Consider the following 12,600-nt stretch of genomic DNA (forward strand, 5'->3'; position numbering starts at 1 on the left):
CTCTCTCTCTCTCTGTGTGCAGAGGGCCTGGAGGAGCCATGTAAGAGGAAGGATGTTGGAGATGGAGTGTTTGGGTTTGAGTACTACCCCACCACCCCCGGTACATACAGTATAACGATAACCTGGGGAGGACAACACATCCTCAGCAGGTAACACACACATCCCCCAGGTAACACACGTCCCCCCAAGTAACACACACATCCCCAGGTAACACACACAACAGATCCCCCAGGTAATACACATCGCCCCAGGTAACACACATCCCCTAGGTAACACACGTCCCCCCAGGTAACACACACAACACAACCCTCAACTAAGGTAGTTCATTCAACTAAGGTAGTTCATTCAACCACATATCACAGTCTTCTAAATAGCTGCTATCATCTTTCAAATAGCTTTTTTGGTCCACAACCGAATAAATAAAGAATACTGTAATGCTGTCACTGACTGATGATGCTGTAATGCTGTCGCTGACTGATGATGCTGTAATGCTGTCGCCGACTGATGATGCTGTAATGCTGTCGCTGACTGATGATGCTGTAATGCTGTCGCTGACTGATGATGCTGTAATGCTGTCGCTGACTGATGATGTCACTTCCGGGTTGTAGCCCGTTGGAGGTGAAGATTGGTTTGGAGGCAGGGCCACAGAATGTGCGTGCCTGGGGGCCTGGCCTGGAGACCGGCATTATGGGTAAATCTGCCGACTTCGTGGTCGAGGCCGTCGGAGACAATGTGGGAACACTGGGTAAGTACACACACACACACAGACCCTGTGTGTCCTGGTCAGAAGGTGTGTGTGTGTGTTCTGATCAGAAGGTGTGTGTCCTGGTCAGAAGGTGTGTCCTGATCAGAAGGTGTGTGTGTGTGTTCTGATCAGAAGGTGTGTGTCCTGATCAGAAGGTGTGTGTCCTGATCAGAAGGTGTGTGTCCTGATCAGAAGGTGTGTGTTCTGATCAGAAGGTGTGTGTGTGTGTTCTGATCAGAAGGTGTGTGTCCTGATCAGAAGGTGTGTGTTCTCATCAGAAGGTGTGTGTGTGTGTGTTCTGATCAGAAGGTGTGTGTCCTGATCAGATGGTGTGTGTTCTGATCAGAAGGTGTGTGTCCTGATCAGAAGGTGTGTGTGTGTGTTCTGATCAGAAGGTGTGTGTCCTGATCAGAAGGTGTGTGTTCTGATCAGAAGGTGTGTGTGTGTGTTCTGATCAGAAGGTGTGTGTCCTGATCAGAAGGTGTGTGTTCTCATCAGAAGGTGTGTGTGTGTGTGTTCTGATCAGAAGGTGTGTGTCCTGATCAGATGGTGTGTGTTCTGATCAGAAGGTGTGTGTCCTGATCAGAAGGTGTGTGTGTGTGTTCTGATCAGAAGGTGTGTGTCCTGATCAGAAGGTGTGTGTTCTGATCAGAAGGTGTGTGTTCTGATCAGAATGTGTGTGTCCTGATCAGAAGGTGTGTGTGTGTGTTCTGATCAGAAGGTGTGTGTGTGTTCTGATCAGAAGGTGTGTGTTCTGATCAGAAGGTGTGTGTTCTGATCAGAAGGTGTGTGTTCTGATCAGAATGTGTGTGTCCTGATCAGAAGGTGTGTGTCTTGATCAGAAGGTGTGTGTCCTGATCAGAAGGTGTGTGTCCTGATCAGAAGGTGTGTGTCGTGATCAGAAGGTGTGTGTGTGTGTCCTGATCAGAAGGTGTGTGTCCTGATCAGAATGTGTGTGTCCTGATCAGAAGGTGTGTGTTCTGATCAGAAGGTGTGTGTCCTGATCAGAAGGTGTGTGTCCTGATCAGAAGGTGTGTGTCCTGATCAGAAGGTGTGTGTCCTGATCAGAAGGTGTGTGTCCAGGTTTCTCGGTGGAGGGTCCGTCCCAGGCGAAGGTCGAGTGTGATGATAAGGGTGACGGGTCATCTGACGTGCGGTACTGGCCAATGGAAGCAGGAGAGTATGCGGTGCATGTGCTCTGTAACAACGAGGACATCCAGCACTCTCCCTTCATGGCTGAAATCTCTGCTGCTCCGAACAAGGACTACTACCCTGATAAGGTATGTTAAATCACTGCTCTAAACAAGGACTACTACCCTGATAAGGTACGTTAAATCACTGCTCTAAACAAGGACTACTACCCTGATAAGGTATGTTAAATCACTGCTCTAAACAAGGACTACTACCCTGATAAGGTACGTTAAATCACTGCTCTAAACAAGGACTACTACCCTGATAAGGTACGTGTGTGTGTAGATTACTTTGTTGTCCATGATACGGTTGAAACATGGTGAGCAGCAGTGTAGCTCCCAGTAGCAGTGGTAGGGGTGCTTTGCTCCAGTAGCAGTGGTAGAGTTGCCTTGCTCCAGTAGCAGTGGTAGAGGTGCCTTGCTCCAGTAGCAGTGGTAGAGGTGCCTTGCTCCAGTAGCAGTGGTAGAGGTGCCTTGCTCCAGTAGTAGTGGTAGAGGTGCCTTGCTCCAGTAGCAGTGGTAGAGGTGCCTTGCTCCAGTAGCAGTGGTAGAGGTGCCTTGCTCCAGTAGCAGTGGTAGAGGTGCCTTGCTCCAGTAGCAGTGGTAGAGGTGCTTTGCTCCAGTAGCAGTGGTAGAGGTGCCTTGCTCCAGTAGCAGTGGTAGAGGTGCCTTGCTCCAGTAGCAGTGGTAGAGGTGCCTTGCTCCAGTAGCAGTGGTAGAGGTGCCTTGCTCCAGTAGCAGTGGTAGAGTTGCCTTGCTCCAGTAGCAGTGGTAGAGTTGCCTTGCTCCAGTAGCAGTGGTAGAGGTGCCTTGCTCCAGTAGCAGTGGTAGAGGTGCCTTGCTCCAGTAGCAGTGGTAGAGGTGCCTTGCTCCAGTAGCAGTGGTAGAGGTGCCTTGCTCCAGTAGCAGTGGTAGAGGTGCCTTGCTCCAGTAGCAGTGGTAGAGGTGCCTTGCTCCAGTAGCAGTGGTAGAGGTGCCTTGCTCCAGTAGCAGTGGTAGAGTTGCCTTGCTCCAGTAGCAGTGGTAGAGGTGCCTTGCTCCAGTAGCAGTGGTAGAGGTGCCTTGCTCCAGTAGCAGTGGTAGAGGTGCCTTGCTCCAGTAGCAGTGGTAGAGGTGCCTTGCTCCAGTAGCAGTGGTAGAGGTGCCTTGCTCCAGTAGCAGTGGTAGAGGTGCCTTGCTCCAGTAGCAGTGGTAGAGTTGCCTTGCTCCAGTAGCAGTGGTAGAGGTGCCTTGCTCCAGTAGCAGTGGTAGAGGTGCTTTGCTCGAGGGCATCTATGATTTGACACCAGCAGTCGTTCTTTTTCCGACAAATCCCACCAGTTCTTCCCTGTCAGACCCGGGATTGGAACTGGTAACCCTCTGATTGTGTTTAATGGTGTGTGTGTGTGTGTGTGTGTGTGTGTGTGTGTGTGTGTGTGTGTGTGTGTGTGTGTGTGTGTGTGTGTGTGTGTGTAGGTGAATGTGTATGGTCCAGGTCTACAGAGTAGTGGTCTTGCTGTGGGGAAACGGACTGAGTTCACCGTCGACGCCAAACTAGGAGGCAAAGCCCCTCTCAAGATCCTGGCACAGGTACGTGTGCCACGTAGACTCAAGCTTAATGTATACCTTACATTCTCAGCGCAAACTGAATCTATGCTGTCCTACTATAGCTACTCCATGATCCTGAGTACTCTGTCAAGTTTATACTGGACATATATTAGGGTTTGGGATATTAAGGTGAATTCAGAACAAGAGGGATACTATATTAGGGTTATTAGGGTGAATTCAGAACAAGTGGGACACTATATTAGGGTTATTAGGGTGAATTCAGAACAAGTGGGACACTATATTAGGGTTATTAGGGTGAATTCAGAACAAGTGGGACACTATATTAGGGTTATTAGGGTGAATTCAGAACAAGTGGGACACTATATTAGGATTATTAGGGTGAATTCAGAACAAGTGGGGCACTATATTAGGGTTATTAGGGTGAATTCAGAACAAGTGGGACACTATATTAGGGTTATTAGGGTGAATTCAGAACAAGTGGGACACTATATTAGGGATATTAGGGTGAATTCAGAACAAGTGGGACACTATATTAGGGTTATTAGGGTGAATTCAGAACAAGTGGGACACTATATTAGGGTTATTATGGTGAATTCAGAACAAGTGGGACACTATATTAGGGTTATTAGGGTGAATTCAGAACAAGTGGGACACTATATTAGGGTTATTAGGGTGAATTCAGAACAAGTGGGACACTATATTAGGGTTATTAGGGTGAATTCAGAACAAGTGGCACACTATATTAGGGTTATTAGGGTGAATTCAGAACAAGTGGGACACTATATTAGGGTTATTAGGGTGAATTCAGAACAAGTGGGACACTATATTAGGGTTATTAGGGTGAATTCAGAACAAGTGGGACACTATATTAGGGTTATTAGGGTGAATTCAGAACAAGTGGGACACTATATTAGGGTTATTAGGGTGAATTCAGAACAAGTGGGACACTATATTAGGGTTATTAGGGTGAATTCAGAACAAGTGGGACACTATATTAGGGATATTAGGGTGAATTCAGAACAAGTGGGACACTATATTAGGGTTATTAGGGTGAATTCAGAACAAGTGGGACACTATATTAGGGTTACACTTTATACGTTCTGTCTTCTATAATATCCTTTTTCGAACATCTCGAGAGTCGCTGGTTCGAATGCTCGAGCTGACAAGGGGAAACATCTACCGATGTGCCCTTCAGCAAGGCACTTAAACCTGATTTGCTCCAGGGGCGCCGTACTACTATGGCTGACCCTGTAACACGACACCTTTCACTGCACCTGTCCGGTGTATGTGACAAATAACACTTCCATTTGATGATGACGATGGTGGGTTTGTACCTGGTCCGTATGCGCAGGCCTTCTTGGGGTTGAGTTCGGGGATCAGGGAACAACATATTTCACTTGTCCGGTGTATGTGACAATACATCTTTAATTTGTATTTGATACATTTAAGAGATCCTCAAGATGTTTCCTAATTACACAAAAAGGAGAAATGTTGAAATCCTATTCAGAGGAGGCATGACACAACCATTTGTGTGCACTGAGCCAAAAACATATTTTCAGTTGGCAATTGGTAAATTGGGACAGCAGGATAGATACACTGGGACAACAGGACAGCAGGTTATATACACTGGGACAGCAGGTTAGATACACTGGGACAGCAGGTTAGATACACTGGGACAGCAGGACAGCAGGTTAGATACACTGGGAGAGCAGGTTAGATACACTGGGACAGCAGGACAGCAGGTTAGATACACTGGGACAGCAGGACAGCAGGTTAGATACACTGGGACAGCAGGATAGCAGTTTAGATACACTGGGACAGCAGGACAGCAGGTTAGATACACTGGGACAGCAGGACAGCAGGTTAGATACACTGGGACAGCAGGACAGCAGGTTAGATACACTGGGACAGCAGGACAGCAGTTTAGATACACTGGGACAGCAGGACAGCAGGTTAGATACACTGGGACAGCAGGACAGCAGGTTAGATACACTGGGACAGCAGGACAGCAGGTTAGATACACTGGGACAGCAGGACAGCAGGTTAGATACACTGGGACAGCAGGACAGCAGTTTAGATACACTGGGAGAGCAGGTTAGATACACTGGGACAGCAGGACAGCAGGTTAGATACACTGGGACAGCAGGTTAGATACACTGGGACAGCAGGTTAGATACACTGGGACAGCAGGTTAGATACACTGGGACAGCAGTTTAGAGACACTGGGACAGCAGGTTAGATACACTGGGACAGCAGGTTAGATACACTGGGACAGCAGGTTAGATACACTGGGACAGCAGGACAGCAGTTTAGATAAACTGGGACAGCAGGACAGCAGGTTAAATACACTGGGACAGCAGGTTAGATACACTGGGACAGCAGGACAGCAGGTTAGAAACACTGGGACAGCAGGACAGCAGGTTAGATACACTGGGACAGCAGGTTAGATACAAGCTGTCCTACTATAGCTACTCCATGCTGTCCTACTATAGCTACTCCATGCTGTCCTACTATAGCTACTCCATGCTGTCCTCCTATAGCTACTCTATGCTGTTCTACTATAGCTACTCCATGCTGTCCTACTATAGCTACTCCATGCAGTATTCATGACAGTTATTTCACATTAACGTCCAAACCTAATGAAAGCTATGTGATCTTACAGTGTGCTTTGTGGGGTGAGCTTCCTATTTGATGCTTGCTTTGCCCCCCTCCCCTCTAAACTCACCCTAATATTCAGCTCGAAGGACCAGTTCATTACGAAACCAGGACTGACGAACTAGGCACAGCCTTTTTAGCCATGACACTAAGGGTCAATCTCTCTCTCCCTCTGTCTCTCTCTGTCTCTCTCTCTCTCTCTCTGTCTCTCTCTCTGTCTCTCTCTCTGTCTCTCTCTCTGTCTCTCTGTCTCTCTCTCTGTCTCTCTCTCTGTCTCTCTCTCTGTCTCTCTCTCTGTCTCTCTGTCTCTCTCTCTCTGTCTCTCTGTCTCTCTGTCTCTCTCTCTCTCTCTCTCTCTCTCTCTCTCTCTAGGATGGTGATGACACTAAGGGTCTGTGTCTCTCTCTCTCTAGGATGGTGAGGGTACTAAGGGTCTCTCCCTCTCTCTCTCTAGGATGGTGAGGGTACTAAGGGTCTCTCCCTCTCTCTCTCTAGGATGGTGAGGGTACTAAGGGTCTATCTCTCTCTAGGATGGTGAGGGTACTAAGGGTCTGTCTCTCTAGGATGGTGATGACACTAAGGGTCTCTCTCTCTCTAGGATGGTGAGGGTACTAAGGGTCTCTCTCTCTCTAGGATGGTGAGGGTACTAAGGGTCTCTCTCTCTAGGATGGTGAGGGTACAAAGGGTGTCTCTCTCTAGGATGGTGAGGGTACTACGGGTCTCTCTCTCTCTAGGATGGTGAGGGTACTAAGGAACTCTCTCTAGGATGGTGAGGGTACTAAGGGTCTCTCTCTCTAGGACGGTGAGGGTACTAAGGGTCTGTCTCTCTCTCTCTAGGATGGTGAGGGTACTAAGGTTCTCTCTCTATCTCTCTCTCAATTCAATTCAATTCAATTCAAGGGCTTTATTGGCATGGGAAACGTGTTAACATTGCCAAAGCAAGTGAGGTAGACAACATACAAAGTGAATATATAAAGTGAAAAACAACAAAAATTAACAGTAAACATTACACATACAGAAGTTTCAAAACAGTAAAGACATTACAAGACATCTCTCTAGCATGGTGAGGGTACTAAGGGTCTCTCTCTCTCTCTCTCTCTCTCTCTCTAGGATGGTGAGGGTACTAAGGGTCTCTATCTCTCTCTAGGATGGTGAGGGTACTAAGGGTCTCTCTCGCTCTCTCTAGGATGGTGAGGGTACTAAGGGTTTCTATCTCTCTCTAGGATGGTGAGGGTACTAAGGGTCTGTCTCTCTCTCTCTCTCTCTCTCTCTCTCACTAGGATGGTGAGGGTACTAAGGGTCTCTCTCTCTCTCTCTCTAGGATGGTGAGGGTACTAAGGGTCTCTCTCTCTCTCTCTCTAGGATGGTGAGGGTACTAAGGGTCTGGATCTCTCTCTCTAGGATGGTGAGGGTACTAAGAGACTCTCTCTCTCTCTCTCTCTCTCTCTCTCTCTCTCTCTCTAGGATGGTGAGGGTACTAAGTGTCTGTATCTCTCTCTCTAGGATGGTGAGGGTACTAAGGGGCTCTCTCTCTCTCTCTAGGATGGTGAGGGTACTAAGGGGATCTCTCTCTCTCTCTCTAGGATGGTGAGGGTACTAAGGGTCTGTATCTCTCTCTCTAGGATGGTGAGGGTACTAAGGGTCTGTCTCTCTCTCTCTCTCTTACTAGGATGGTGAGGGTACTAAGGGGCTCTCTCTCTCTCTCTCTCTCTCTCTAGGATGGTGAGGGTACTAAGGGTCTGTATCTCTCTCTCTAGGATGGTGAGGGTACTAAGGGTCTGTCTCTCTCTCTCTCTCTCTCTAGGATGGTGAGGGTACTAAGGGTCTCTCTCTCTCTAGGATGGTGAGGGTACTAAGGGTCTCTCTCTCTAGGATGGTGAGCATACTAAGGGTCTCTCTCTCTCTCTAGGATGGTGAGGGTACTAAGGGTATCTCTCTCTCTCTAGGATGGTGAGGGTCCTAAGGGTCTCTCTCTCTCTAGGATGGTGAGGGTACTAAGGGTCTCTCTCTCTCTCTAGGATGGTGAGGGTACTAAGGGTCTCTCTCTCTCTCTCTAGGATGGTGAGGGTACTAAGGGTCTCTGTCTCTCTCTAGGATGGTGAGGGTACTAAGGGTCTCTCTCTCTCTCTCTCTAGGATGGTGAGGGTACTAAGGGTCTCTCTCTCTCTCTCTAGGATGGTGAGGGCTACTAAGGGTCTATCTCTCTCTAGGATGGTGAGGGTACTAAGGGTCTGTCTCTCTAGGATGGTGATGACACTAAGGGTCTCTCTCTCTCTAGGATGGTGAGGGTACTAAGGGTCTCTCTCTCTCTAGGATGGTGAGGGTACTAAGGGTCTCTCTCTCTAGGATGGTGAGGGTACTAAGGGTGTCTCTCTCTAGGATGGTGAGGGTACTACGGGTCTCTCTCTCTCTAGGATGGTGAGGGTACTAAGGGACTCAATTCAATTCAATTCAATTCAAGGGCTTTATTGGCATGGGAAACATGTGTTAACATTGCCAAAGCAAGTGAGGTAGACAACATACAAAGTGAAAAACAACAAAAATGAACAGTAAACATTACACATACAGAAGTTTCAAAACAGTAAAGACATTACAAATGTCATGTTATATATATACAGTGTTTTAACAATGTACAAATGGTTAAAGGACACAAGATAAAATAAATAAGCATAAATATGGGTTGTATTTACAATGGTGTTTGTTCTTCACTGGTTGCCCTTTTCTCGTGGCAACAGGTCACAAATCTTGCTGCTGTGATGGCACACTGTGGAATTTCACCCAGTAGATATGGGAGTATTTCAAAATTGGATTTGTTTTCGAATTCTTTGTGGATCTGTGTAATCTGAGGGAAATATGTCTCTCTAATATGGTCATACATTGGGCAGGAGGTTAGGAAGTGCAGCTCAGTTTCCACCTCATTTTGTGGGCAGTGAGGGGGGGGGTGAGGGTCTCTGTCTCTAGGATGGTGGGTCTCTAAGGGTCTCTGTCTCTAGGATGGTGAGGGTACTAAGGGTCTCTCTCTCTCTCTAGGATGGTGAGGGTACTAAGTGTCTCTCTCTCTCTCTCTAGGATGGTGAGGGTCCTAAGGGTCTCTCTCTCTCTATGATGGTGAGGGTATTAAGGGTCTCTCTCTCTCTAGGATGGTGAGGGTACTAAGGGTCTCTCTCTCTCTCTAGGATGGTGAGGGTACTAAGGGTCTCTGTCTCTCTCTAGGATGGTGAGGGTACTAAGGGTCTGTCTCTGTCTCTCTCTAGGATGGTGAGGGTACTAAGGGTCTGTCTCTGTCTCTCTCTAGGATGGTGAGGGAACCCCAGTAGATGTCCAGGTGAAGGATAACGGTAATGGAACGTACACCTGCAGTTACACCCCCAAGAAACCCCTCAAACACACCCTCATGGCGTCCTGGGGCGGGGTCAACATACCGGACAGTCCCTTCAGGGTGAGCACATACTTACAGGCTTCTCGGAAAAATGGGGGCTTCAGCTTTACCCACACATACAAACTGTTAAACGGGGACCTCAGCTTTACCCACACATACACACTGCTAAACGGGGACCTCAGCTTTACCCACACACACAAACTGCTAAACGGGGACCTCAGCTTTACCCACACACACAAACTGCTAAACGAGGACCTCAGCTTTACCCACACATACACACTGCTAAACGGGGACTTCAGCTTTACCCACACACACAAACTGCTAAACGGGGACTTCAGCTTTACCCACACATACAAACTGCTAAACGGGGACTTCAGCTTTACCCACACATACAAACTTATTTTCCTCTCTCCCTCCCTAATCATTTCTACATTTTTCTCATTGTGTGTGTTGTGTGTGTAGATGCCTATCGGGGCAGGCTGCCACCCTAACAAGGTGAAGGTGTCAGGTCCTGGTGTGGCTAAAACAGGGCTGAAGGCTTTTGAACCTACATCCTTCACTGTGGACTGTGCTGAGGCAGGTAAAGGTAAGTCCTTTACACTACACCAGCCCCTTCACTGTGGACTGTGCTGAGGCAGGTCAAGGTAAGACTGTTACACTACACCAGCCCCTTCACTGTGGACTGTGCTGAGGCAGGTCAAGGTAAGTCCTTTACACTACACCAGCCCCTTCACTGTGGACTGTGCTGAGGCAGGTCAAGGTAAGTCCTTTACACTACACCAGCCCCTTCACTGTGGACTGTGCTGAGGCAGGTCAAGGTAAGTCCTTTACACTACACCAGCCCCTTCACTGTGGACTGTGTTGAGGCAGGTCAAGGTAAGATCTTTACACTCTACCAGCCCCTTCACTGTGGACTGTGCTGAGGCAGGTCAAGGTAAGTCCTTTACACTACACCAGCCCCTTCACTGTGGACTGTGTTGAGGCAGGTCAAGGTAAGTCCTTTACACTACACCAGCCCCTTCACTGTGGACTGTGTTGAGGCAGGTCAAGGTAAGACTGTTACACTACACCAGCCCCTTCACTGTGGACTGTGCTGAGGCAGGTCAAGGTAAGTCCTTTACACTACACCAGCCCCTTCACTGTGGACTGTGCTGAGGCAGGTCAAGGTAAGTCCTTTACACTACACCAGCCCCTTCACTGTGGACTGTGCTGAGGCAGGTCAAGGTAAGTCCTTTACACTACACCAGCCCCTTCACTGTGGACTGTGCTGAGGCAGGTCAAGGTAAGTCCTTTACACTACACCAGTCCTATTCTGATGCTCTTCCCTTCTCCTTAAAGTGTGCACTCGTTCACTTCCCCTCACAGATTTAGGAGGAATCTAATGAAAGACTAACCATAATTCATCATAATATTATGCCATTTAGCTTTTATCCAAAATGACTTACAGTTATGCTTGCATACATTTTACATATGGGTGGCCCCGGGAATCGAGCCCACTACCCTGGTGTTACAAGCACCATGCTCTGCTAACTGACCTACAAAGATCAAACCCACTACCCTGGTGTTACAAGCACCATGCTCTGCTAACTGACCTACAAAGATCAAACCCACTACCCTGGTGTTACAAGCACCATGCTCTGCTAACTGACCTACAAAGATCAAACCCACTACCCTGGTGTTACAAGCACCATGCTCTGCTAACTGACCTACAAAGATCAAACCCACTACCCTGGTGTTACAAGCACCATGCTCTACTAACTGACCTACAAAGATCAAACCCACTACCCTGGTGTTAGAAGCACCATGCTCTGCTAACTGACCTACAAAGATCAAACCCACTACCCTGGTGTTAGAAGCACCATGCTCTGCTAACTGACCTACAAAGATCAAACCCACTACCCTGGTGTTACAAGCACCATGCTCTGCTAACTGACCTACAAAGATCAAACCCACTACCCTGGTGTTACAAGCACCATGCTCTGCTAACTGACCTACAAAAATCAACCCCACTACCCTGGTGTTACAAGTACCATGCTCTGCTAACTGACCTACAAAGATCAAACCCACTACCCTGGTGTTACAAGTACCATGCTCTGCTAACTGACCTACAAAGGCCCAATTCATCATATGAACAATATGGAAACAAATGTTTATGACACTGGAAGCACACATTTTAAATCCACTGGCATCTTCACCAAGTGTATTAACTGTGTGTGTGTTTGTGCGCGTTACAGGTGACATCAGTATCGGTATAAAGTGCTCTCCAGGCGTGGTGGGACCAGTGGAGGCAGACATCGACTTCGACATCATCAGGAACGACAACGACACGTTTACCGTTAAATACACCCCGCCAGGCGCTGGTAGTTACACTATCATGGTGCTGTTTGCTGACCAGGTGGGTAGAGTGTGTGTGTGTGTGTGTGTGTGTTTGTGTGTGTGTGTTTGTGTCTGTGTGAGGTGTTGCGGTGTTGTGTGTTTGTATAGTATGTATGCTGTTCACTAAACCTCGAGTCAGTGTCAAGTCCCAAGTCCCTACCTTTTCTAAGTCTGGCATCTGTATACTTGAGTCAAAGTTGAGTCCCAAGTCCCTACACATCAGCGTGGCTAGTTAAATAATACTGTAGGTGCATTTGAAAAAGCGGGCTCGACTACTTAAACACTGTGTGTATATATGTGACCGACCAGCTCGATTCGGTCTTATGTAACAAAAAATTGTGTTTTTTCACATTGGATAAAAGTAGAGACATTTGAACATCTTGGCCATGTTATGTTATAATCTCCACCCGGCACAGCCAGAAGAGGACTGGCCACCCCACATAGCCTGGTTCCTCTCTAGGTTTCTTCCTAGGTATTGGCCTTTCTAGGGAGTTTTTCCTAGCCACCGTGCTTCTACACCTGCATTGCTTGCTGTTTGGGGTTTTAGGCTGGGTTTCTGTACAGCACTTTGAGATATCAGCTGATGTACGAAGGGCTATATAAATAAATTTGATTTGATTTGATTTAGAGACTCAGAGCTACAAAATGGTATATTGTTCACTACAGTTGAGGAACAATGGGAAAGTAATTCTGCTTTGAAAGTTGAT

At 47.6% G+C, this 12,600-nt stretch overlaps 1 protein-coding gene across 1 annotated transcript in view; it reads left to right on the forward strand.

The window, feature by feature from the left end:
- flna (filamin A, alpha (actin binding protein 280)) overlaps positions 1–12,600 on the forward strand; it is a 155,670-nt gene that overhangs the window by 54,262 nt on the left and 88,808 nt on the right. Inside the window, exons 10-16 of the mRNA XM_031793366.1 lie at positions 23–149; positions 609–745; positions 1,829–2,025; positions 3,391–3,504; positions 9,434–9,577; positions 9,980–10,103; positions 11,752–11,912. Coding sequence (XP_031649226.1) covers positions 23–149; positions 609–745; positions 1,829–2,025; positions 3,391–3,504; positions 9,434–9,577; positions 9,980–10,103; positions 11,752–11,912 — 1,004 coding nt within the window. The remainder of the gene's footprint in view (positions 1–22; positions 150–608; positions 746–1,828; positions 2,026–3,390; positions 3,505–9,433; positions 9,578–9,979; positions 10,104–11,751; positions 11,913–12,600) is intronic.

Source organism: Oncorhynchus kisutch, linkage group LG17 (genome assembly GCF_002021735.2).
Source record: "Oncorhynchus kisutch isolate 150728-3 linkage group LG17, Okis_V2, whole genome shotgun sequence".
NCBI classification, from domain to species: domain Eukaryota; kingdom Metazoa; phylum Chordata; class Actinopteri; order Salmoniformes; family Salmonidae; genus Oncorhynchus; species Oncorhynchus kisutch.